The sequence below is a fragment of the Tupaia chinensis genome, unplaced genomic scaffold (assembly GCF_000334495.1).
Source record: "Tupaia chinensis unplaced genomic scaffold, TupChi_1.0 Scaffold000054_1, whole genome shotgun sequence".
NCBI classification, from domain to species: Eukaryota; Metazoa; Chordata; class Mammalia; order Scandentia; family Tupaiidae; genus Tupaia; species Tupaia belangeri.
This window is the reverse complement of record NW_006159512.1, coordinates 6,928,457-6,939,110: the sequence shown is the minus strand read 5'-3', so window position 1 is coordinate 6,939,110 and position 10,654 is coordinate 6,928,457. Positions and strand designations below refer to the sequence as shown.

General features: G+C 43.9%; 1 protein-coding gene across 1 annotated transcript in view; it reads left to right on the top strand.

Annotated features, from left to right (window-relative positions):
• Positions 1 to 10,654, top strand: part of NT5DC3 (5'-nucleotidase domain containing 3) — an 82,034-nt gene that overhangs the window by 63,838 nt on the left and 7,542 nt on the right. The window contains exons 7-12 of the mRNA XM_006141409.2: positions 2,912 to 2,972; positions 3,397 to 3,499; positions 3,630 to 3,731; positions 5,314 to 5,395; positions 7,082 to 7,168; positions 9,625 to 9,765. Of these exons, the coding sequence (XP_006141471.1) occupies positions 2,912 to 2,972; positions 3,397 to 3,499; positions 3,630 to 3,731; positions 5,314 to 5,395; positions 7,082 to 7,168; positions 9,625 to 9,765 (576 nt within the window). The remainder of the gene's footprint in view (positions 1 to 2,911; positions 2,973 to 3,396; positions 3,500 to 3,629; positions 3,732 to 5,313; positions 5,396 to 7,081; positions 7,169 to 9,624; positions 9,766 to 10,654) is intronic.

Genomic DNA, 10,654 nt, shown 5'->3' with positions numbered 1-10,654 from the left:
ATGGAGGAGAAGGGATTGCGGCGTGACCATCCCCCCTGGGGGGTGATTTCTCGCTTTCTGTCTCTATGTCTCTCTCTTTCTGTCTGGCGAGCGCACGCGCCCTACAGTGAAAATCTCTCAAAAAAAAAAAAACCTCACACCGGGCGCGTGTGCGTGCCCAAGATCCCGAGAGGGGAATGGAGGAGAAGGGATTGCGGCGTGACCATCCCCCCTGGGGGGTGATTTCTCGCTTTCTGTCTCTATGTCTCTCTCTGTCTGTCTGGCGAGCGCACGCGCCCTATAGAGAAAATCTCTCCAAAAAAAAAAAGAAGAAAAAAAAAGATTGGGTGCTGTCAGTAGTCTTTCTGCTGGGGTCTCCTTTATTTGGGGTTTAACTTTGAAAACTGTAAGAAAGATGTCACATCAGAAGAATGGGGGATCAGTCAAGTTCTTGTTAAAACGAGATGGAGCTCGTGTTGTGATCTGGAATTCTAATCCTTTCTGACCGAGAGGGCAGTGCCAGTGTACCTGGCCAAAGGGTGGTGAGGACTGAGGTCTGACCTGTGCCCAGCTTGCCTGCCTGCAGAGAGGGCCATCTCTTCTTCACACAAAGAGCCACGCTTCACGCTCTGGGCTGTGGGCCAGTGTCCTTTTGTCCCTGTGTCCAGAGGAGGTAGCTTTTCTCTCACTCACAGAGATCCACATGGCCCTCTGAGCCTCTGCAGAAACTAAGGAAGAATCCCATGGAGAGGGATATAGTCAAATATGAATACTTAGTTTCATACATACACATTGTTTTTATTTAAATATCTATTGTATATGTTTTAATTTATATTTGTATTTAGTTGTGCTTATATATTTATGTATGTTCTTTAAGCTGCACAAACTTTTCCAGTGCTTGAAAGCTTATGTAATTGGGGTCAGCAGGAGGTGTAGTGGATAAGGTGCTAGACTTTCACATGATCCACCACTGTTCGAGTCCTGGACCTGACAGCTTGCTTTCTCACTTTCCCTCTCTCTCTGTCTGTCTCTGGTGGGCACATTTGCCCTATAGCAAATTGAAAAAAAATTAATAAATAATTCTCTTTAAAAAACGTACATAATAATTCAATATTTATAGTATATGTTATTTATGAATATGTGTTTATTTAAAATATTTACATTTAAAAAGGCACATATACACACCTATATGTTTTTTATTATATGTTTATGAGTAATTTTAAAATTTGACCGTCCAAATCCTGGGTTTTATGAAGAGGAAGGATGAATGATAGTTTCTCGGCATCAGTCTCTACATTCCATGTGCACACACACAGAGATAGAAAGAGAGGGTAAGAGGTCTCCTTGACAGGATCTGGTCTCACCACGACCCCTGTTCTCTAGCCTCCAACCCCTCAGAATATGCCCGTCATGTGTTCAGGCTGACCTGGGGATCCAACCCTGCAGTCGACCACGTGGCTTCCAGCCTCACAGGGCGCTTGAGTTAGTGTGGAGCCAAAGCGGCTGTGCCTAGGTGAGAAGCGAGTGTTCAGTTTTTATTCCTCTCTTGGGGTACGCACGTACTTCATCTTCCAGAACCTTTAGGAATTACTCGTAGCAACCCTTCCATTCTTGAGGAGAGATGTTTATTTGAAAGTTTGGCTTTTACAAGTATTTCTTCCACCATGTACGCAGTTTGTGTCCCTGGTTCCCTTCTCAGTGCTTTCTGTGTATTACCTCACTAAATCCTCACAGTAATACCTTGGGGCGGGCACTGTTATCAGCACCCTATTTTACAGGGAAGTCAAATACTTGTGTAATTGTGTAAGATCACACAGCTAGTAAGTTAGCAGAGCCTGGATTTGAAGCCAGGCAGTTTGGCTTGCATTTAACTACTGCCTTCTACTGTTGGTGTGACACTGAGGGTGGCCTTTGCTGGAAGGGAATAGAGGTGAGGTTACATGCCTGCTTTGGACAGAAATCTTCCACTTGCAGTCTAAGGCCAGGGCACAGTTGTACCTGCAGCCCAGTCTTCTGCTCCTGGCTCCAGAAAGTTCTCCTGTGCTTCCGGGAGTGTTGTTTATGTAGAGGCCTGTGCAGTGCCACCTGCGATGCATCAGGCTGCCATGCCCCTGAGCCTACAAAGGGTTAACCTCCTCCTCTCCCCCTCTGCCAGCAGTACTAGCTCTCTGCCTGAGCTGATGTCTCATTGACAGTTCCTGGCCCCATGGGTAGCACCAGGGAGAGGAGGACCCTGTTCCCTGTTTGTCTCTAGATGACCAGACCTGCTGCTGGAGTCTAGGGATGGGCAAGGGAGGATGCAAAGATAGAAAGAGCCAGGGTTCCCTCTGCCCAGATGACCTGGAATCATTTGTCCATGATACTGTGTAGAAATGACTGTCACGTGGGACCACATTCAGAATTATTCACATAAATGACATCTGCCAGGTGACACTTGTAAATTGCACCAGGTACTGCCACTATTACCAGGGAAACTTAAGCTTTTCCCAAGGGAATGCCTATGATAAATGGACCAGAATTTAGTTTCTGTTCAGAGCTTAGATTGCCAGACTTCTAAAGACAGAGTGATCAGCAATGCCCTACCTTCCTTCCTTCCTTCCTTCCTTCCTTCCTTTTTTTTTTTTTTTTTTTTAAGAGATTTTTGTCTTGGGATGCGAGGGAATGAGAGATAGAGAGATTTGGAGACAGCGAGAGGATGGCCATGCCACAATCCCTTCTTCTCCATTCTCTTCCTGAGATCTTGGATATGCATGCATGCACACTCAGCGTGAGTTTGAAACCATGAGGTCCAGGACTCGAATCATGGTTGGCCATGTGAGAATCCAGTGATGTAACCACTCCGCCACCTGCTAACCTCCAGTGCCTTTTCATGTGAGCTACTACTCAGGCTATGTCAGTTACACTTTCAGTGATTACAAATGTGTTTCGACAGGATGCAATCCGAGACGTGCACATCAAAGGAATCATGTACAGAGCCATCGAAGCAGACATTGGTACGTACTGCACGGTGTCATCGGCCTTTCCACTCACTGTGCAGCAGAGCAGGCATTCAACTGGGCATGCTCAAGTCCCAGGTGCGGAGCAGGGGCTCTGTGCATCTCCTCTGGGTGCCAGCCAAGGGTCTGGCATCCTGGCATCGTAGATGTCTCCTGCTCTGTCCCAGAGCTAGACATAATTCTGACTCAAAAGGACAGGGTCTGGAAGCCCTTAGCCTGCTAGTTTTTCCCACGTAGACCAAGGAGGTGAGGTCTTTGTTAATGATGTGCTGGGTATTCCTGTGCACCCTGAGTCAAGTTTCCTTAGGACTTTTATTCCCCAACCAGAGCAGTGCAACACCAATGTGCCTCACGTGGTGAGTATTAGCAGATGGACCGATTTCATGCTGACTCTGTGTGTGAATTTTCCTCTTGCTCTTAGAAAAGTACATCTGCTATGCTGAGCAGACCCGTGCAGTGTTGGCCAAACTGGCCGATCACGGCAAGAAGATGTTCCTCATCACCAACAGCCCCAGCAGCTTTGTGTAAGTCGCCCTACGTTTCTGGCTCATTTCTTGTATTCTATATAACTTGGCAGTTGGAAATTGGAAAGAAAAATTTGCACAAAGTAGTTACTCCCTTTCATGCTAGACTGATCTGGCTGGCTTGTTCTAGGGACAAAGGAATGAGGTATATCGTTGGGAAGGACTGGAGGGACCTGTTTGATGTCGTCATCGTTCAGGCTGAGAAGCCAAACTTCTTCAACGATAAGCGGAGGTGAGTGCTGTTTCCCTGGAGACCTAGAGTTTATTCCTTTGCTGCTGGGACTACATATGTAGTATGTCCTGCTAAAATCTAGCTGGCAAAATCAGAAGCATCTGAGATTATAGCTTTCGATTTTTAACCTTTCTAGCAAATCATCACGAGGACAGTGAGATTAGTAAAGAGCAGACAGCTTGTGAGTATTGAGATGCTTCTCAATTCAACCCAGGCTGCTTCAGACCCGTGAGTCAGGCTTTAAGAAAATGATTGACTTGGGGCCAGCAGGTGGCATGTTAAGGCCCTGGACTCCCACATGGCTACCCATGGTTCGAGTCCCAGACCTGCAGCTTGCTTTCTCAATTCTCTCCCCCATCTGTCTCTCTCTGTTCAACTAAAATAATAATGATGATTATGGTGAATAAAATTGGATACAATAATTATTTAAAAAAATGATTGACATAGTGAAAAATTCAAACTTTATATCATGTAGTAAATCAGATGATCCTTAGATACAGACCTATAATGAAATATAAGAAAACAACAGCGACAACAAAGGACCTAATGGGTGTCTCTTTAAATGGGGCTCTAACGGGCATGTTTAAAATTCCAGTCGGGTTTTATAGGACTTGTCTGCAACCTGGGTTTGCATCAGGTGGAGTAAAGCTCTCCCATGTCTTACAGTCTCTTCCTGCCACAGTAGCCTTGGGAAGTGGTCAGCAGAAAATTTGGGGAGATAGTAACTGGGTGTGCTGCTGTTAGTTTTGAGGGACTCAGTGGTGCTAAGATTTCTTTATTAAAATATTTATTTACTTATTTTAAGATTTTTATTTTTTTGCTGTAGGGCCTATGCTGTGGTCGACCTCATGGGAATCCAACGACATAACCATTACTCCGTCATCGGCTGGTCCCACGTTTTCCAAATTTATTTGACCCTGAATTATTATTATTTTTGTACAAAACACCTTTGGATACTGAATTATGTATAATTTAGGATGTATGAAAAGGTCTATAAGAAGTTCATGGAAGGGAACCAGCAGTTAGCATAATGGCTATGTCGCTGGACTCCCACGTAGTTGACCGTGGTTCGTGTCCCAGACCCAGTGACTTAAAACTCACGCCGGGCGCGTGTGCGTGCATGCCCAAGATCCCGAGAGGAGAATGGAGGAGAAGGGATTGCGGCATGACCATCCCCCCTGGGGGGTGATTTCTTGCTTTCTGTCTCTATGTCTCTGTCTGTCTGGCGAGCGCACACGCCCTATAGCGAAAACCTCTCTCAAAAAAAAAGAAGAAGTTCATGGAAAAATGCATATTATGAAGAAACTGCATGGGCTTCACTGTTTTTTGTTGTTGTTGTTTTTTTTTGTTTTTGTTTTGTTTTTGTTTGATTTTTTATGCACTTGCACAAACTCATTCTTTTAATTGCATTTTTCCTTGAACTTTTTCAAGTTCCCTTAGATGATGCTTTGGCAGGGAATGTGGTGGAGGTTTTGATTGAGGGTTTTTTTTTTAAGTTTTAGAAGGAGTCACTACCTGATTGAATGTAGTATTTCAGCTGTGCTATTACTGTGCAACGTAACATTTATCATTTCTGTTTTAGACCTTTTCGGAAGGTGAATGAGAAAGGCGTCTTACTCTGGGATAAGATCCACAAGTTGCAGAAAGGCCAGATTTACAAGCAGGTATCTCATGACCAGTGTACCCTTCGCATTGCTTGCTTCGTGGTCAGTAATAGTGATGACAGCTGACATTCACTGGGGCTTGCCATGGGCCAGGCCTGGTGCTGTCTGTAAACTGACTGCGTATACCTTGGCAGTAAAACAGGCTGAAGTTTCTACATCTTCTGTAGAGTTTCTAAATTCACTCAGATTTCAACAGTTTTCTAAAGCAAAACTTAAGGCGTTAGTTTCGTAGTATATAAAATGTAAGATGCTCGTCGTAAACCTTGGAAATTTCTCTTTAAGGAGCATTTCATCATGGCATATTTTTCACCCAAATGAGTAATTATTTCCTGATGAGATATGTTATACGTGAACATTTAATATAGTTTGGTGTCATATAAGGCTCTCCCATGTTTGAATGAATGATTGGAATTGCTGGCAATTATTCTGTTATGGAAGGTAGGTTTTTTATTTTTATTTTTATTTTTTTTACAAATGCAGTGATGCATTGCTTGATGATGGGAATATGTCCTGAGAAAAGTGTTGTTAGGTAGTTTTATCATTGTGTGAATAAATAATAATAGAGTATACTGACAGAGACTATACCCCTAGGTCGTAAGCCTACCAGACACCTGGCTGTGTGTATAAATGCGACCACTGAAAGTTGTTTTGTGGTCTCTGTACTATACTGTTAACATTCTTGGTGAGGCCATAGCTGTTGCCTGGATTCAGCAGTCACCGTATTTTTTTCTTTCCTTCCTTCTTTCTTTTTAGGTTTTTGCCATAGGGCATATGCACTTGCTGGAGAGAGATAGAGACAGTGAGAGAGAAAAGTGAAAAATCATCCCCTGGGGAAGGGTGGGGAATGGCCATGCCACAATCTGTTTTCCTCCTGGGGTTTTGGGCATGCACACACACACGCCTGACATGATTTTCAAGCCACGGAGTCCAGGACATGAACCATAGTTGCCCATGTGAGAGTCCAGCAGTTTAACCACCATACTACCTGCTGGCTCCAGTAACTATATTTTATATACCTTTAAAAAGTTGCTTCTAAGGACCAGCAGGTGGTATGGTTAAGGTGCCAGACTCCTGCATGGGTGACTGCAATTCAAGTCCTGGACCTGGTGGCTTGCTTTCTCACTTTCTGTCTCTCTCTCTGTCTCTCTAGTGAGCTCATGTGCCCTATAGCAAATTTTACAAAAGGATAATATAATCAATAAAATAATTCTTTTAAAAAAAGAAAAAAATTAGCTTTGACACAGTTATTTTATGTCTAGGAAGTTAACCTAAGAAATGATTAACATGTAGCTGATAAAACTTTGCTACAAGAATGCTTATCATGAAGTTGCAAAATAGACAAGCATGTGAATGTCTAACATTCGGGAATTGGTGAAATGAATCATGACTTCTCAGCTACTGTAAATGGCACATTAAAGTTTATGGGCATGGAGGGTTGGACACAGTGTGTTAAATGTAAACAGATAGTTATGAAGAGGTTTATGTAGGATGAATTCTTTTTGAAAAGTACATTTGACCTAGAAGGAAGATCTCAATGATTTTCTGGGACCCTGCTTTTATTTTTATATTTTAATATTTAAATAATGACAAAAGTAAAAATTTTTTTGAATCATTTGAAAGTTTTGGACTGTGGCTTTATGGGTATCTGTCGTATGATCTGCCATCTGTGTTTCTCTCTTGTCTCAGGGTAACTTGTATGAATTTTTGAAGCTTACCGGGTGGAGAGGATCCAAAGTGTTGTACTTCGGTGATCACATATACAGTGACCTGGCGGTGAGGAGCCTTTTTCTCTTCCTTGGTTGGGGGACAGCTGTGTTAGTCCCATGTTAACAAATTTCTCTGTTAAGTCATTTTTATGCTTTCATAAAAACTAGGAGTAGGCCATGTTTTCCTGTGTCTCACTCACTGTAGAACAGGATGGATTGGTTTGAAAAAGATATTTTTTTCCCAAAATGATGGAAATTAGCGAATTATCTTCCTGTTAAATAATAAGAAAGAAAACATAAAAAATAAATGCCAGTGTCCTTTCCTATTCATTTTTTAATGATTATTTTAAAATTTAACTTTATTTATCCATTTATTTTAATTTGACCAGAGAAGGTGAGAGAGAGAGAGAGACAGACAGACAGTGAGACAGTGAGAAAGCAAGCTGCCAGGTCTGGGACTTGAACTGTGGTTGACTCTGTGGGAGTCCAGTGCCCTTAACCACCATACCACTTGGTGAGCCCCTATTTCTTTTATAATGCATCAAAATAAATAAAAACTACCTTCAGAAGTTCGCCACCATCGATAATATTTTTAAGACTGTGCTGTAGGTTTCTGTGTATTGTAGGAGAAAGAGAAATACTGAAAGACTTAAAGAAATTGATCCTGTGGGACCAGCAGATGACATAATGGTCACATCGCTGGACTCCCATGTAGTTGACTGTGGTTTGAGTCCTGGACCCAGTGACTTTAAAACTCACGCCATGTGTTTGTGTGTGTGTGTGTGTGCCCAAAATCCCAAGAGGAGAATGGAGGAGAAGAGATTACAGCATGGCCACCCCCCCCACCCCCCCACCAGGGAGTGATTTCTTCCTTTCTGTCTCTCTGTCTCTCTGGCAAGTGCATGTGCCCTATTGCAAAAATCTCTCAAAAAAAAAAAAAAAAAAAAAGAAAAGAAAAGAAAGATCCTGTGAAGAAGGTAGGCATCCTTAGCCCTTACTTAGGGCTTAGAATTCTAGCTAAGTATATAGCCAGATTGAACATTTGAAACAGATTCTACTTGTCCCTCAAATCCGAGCACTTTCTTCCTCAGAGCAAGCACCTGACTTCCTCCAGTTGCCCGCTTGATCTTGTCCCCACCCCCACCTCTCCAAAGGCATCCCCTACCTCCGCCTCTTCTATTGAGTCATTGGGAAAGCCACGATGTAGTTTTTCTAGGCAAAAATGCATCATGACTTTCCTGACAACCCAATACTTTGGTCTAGTCCCCTGACTTCTTGCTTCTTAACCCCCCCACCCACACATGTTCCTGCCCCAGGGCCTTTCTTTTTTTTTTTGGAGAGGTTTTCGCTATAGGGCGCGTGTGCTCGCCAGACAGACAGAGACACAGAGACAGAAAGTGAGAAATCACCCCCCAGGGGCGATGGCCACACTGCAATCCCTTCTCCTCCATTCTCCTCTCGGGATCTTGGGCACGCACACACATGCGCCCCGTGTGTTTTAAGCCACCGGATCTGGGACACGAACCACGGTCGACTATGTGGGAGTCCAGTGACATAGCCATTACGCTAACTGCTGGTTCCCCCCAGGGCCTTTCTGATTGCTATTCTTCCAGCCACCAGAATCTGTCCGTTCTCATATTTGTGCACTTTCACCCTCCTTCTCTTCTGAGCTCTGCTCAGATGTCCCTTTTTAGGCTGGTCTGGTCTTCCTCACCACCCTATATAAAATGGTAACTCCTTGTCCCCACTCCTTCCCCTCCTGCTCCACTGTATATATCACCGCCTGCCCTTGTGTATTGATTTGCTTCTTCATTGTTTTCCATAAGGGCAGAAATTTCTCTCTCTCTCTCTCTCTTTTTTTTTTTTTTTTTTTGTCTTTCATTGCTTTTTTCTCAGTCTTTAGAACAGAGCCTGGTAAATAGCAGTGCTTGATAAATATTTGCCAAATGGGAAAATGAATGGTCATTTGGCATGTCAACTGCGTATCTTAGATTTTCCAGGACATAGCTGATATTAGATACCCTGACCTATTGTCAAGTCATGGGGTTTCAGTATCTGGAATGAAAAATGTAATCATGTATGCATATGCTGTGTGCTCATTCCAAGTCCAAGATTCCCTGATTCCCCAGAACCCAGAGGGCCTGGCACATAGCAAGTGCTCTCCCGAAGCCCGTGATGAATCGAATGAAGACCTGTGCTAGTGTTGAGGTGGAGCCTCTTCCTGCCCCTGCCCTCCTTGGTCTTAGACACGCATGGCCGCTGATTCCAGGCCCTGTGTTTCTGAAGGAGCTGTGAGTCACAGCAGTTATTCCAGAACAGAAACTTTCTTGGGGGTGAAATGGCTAAAGGCTCCGGCCAAATTGGTTCTAATTAAGTGTAATTGATTGACTTCAACTTGATTAATAACCAACCATTACAATTAAAACGTAATTAAATGAATGCCCGTTGTGTCTGGGAAAAGTCATGGAATGGTACGAATTTGGTGGAGCTTTTGTTGAGAACTTGTGTCATCTTTGTGATCAGGATTTGACCCTAAAGCATGGCTGGAGAACCGGAGCAATTATTCCAGAGCTGCGATCCGAGCTCAGAATCATGAACACGGAGCAGTATATCCAAACCATGACCTGGCTGCAGACCTTGACTGGGTTATTGGAGCAGATGCAGGTTTGGGATTTTGTTTGTTTGTTCCTTTTTCTCTAGGCTGAAGTTAGTCTGCTGGCCAAGGTTACGTCAGGTATTTTCTTTTTGATTGTTATAGAGTATAAGTTTATGTTGTCTTCAGTAGACTATAAAGTAACTATTGGAGTTACTTTTCCCCAAGACTGTTTTGACAGTGTTTCGGAAAGGACCTTGAAACATGCCCACAAAAGTCCTCCAGAGCGTCTTTGTGAAAGCAGGTATTTGCTTCTGATCCTCTGTCAGTGCAAACCTGGTGTCCTCACTAACAAACCAAGTCACGTTGAGGGGAAGTAGTGAGTAGTGGGATTCAGGAAGCTCTTCCAGTGTTTGGGTCTAAGCCTGGCTCTGCCTTCAACCTGCTGTGCGACTTCTCCATCTGGGTCTGAGTTTCCACATCTGCAAAATGCCGGGTCCTGTGGAATGAACATTTCCATGTGGGCGCCATGACTTAATGAAAGAGTCTCTTAAAGCAAGAGTCAGGATCCCTGAGTGCAGCCTCAGGTTAACTTTGAAGATAATATCTGCAGTTTGCTGGCTTCATAGACAATGCCTTCTTTCTGTAAGTTTGGTTGCAAGTTTTGGACAGGTAGTGAGGAGTGTCCTTGTTTAGGACCATTTCCTGGCCCAAGGAAGCAGCTCCTCTCTTGTACCTGTGACCTCCCTATTTCCCAGATTCACTGGGCACCTGGCTTTCTCCCTTGGTTCAGTTGTGGGGGCTGCAGCCATCATAGTCTGAATGGTGGTTCTTTTAGGACAAGGGACACAGATGTCCATTCTCTTGGCTCACAGACCCTGCAGTCTCTGCCCATGACCTGCCAGCGGCTTGGGAAATGGGCAAGGAACTTCCATGCCTGCCCAGCTGGCAGCCGGGGCC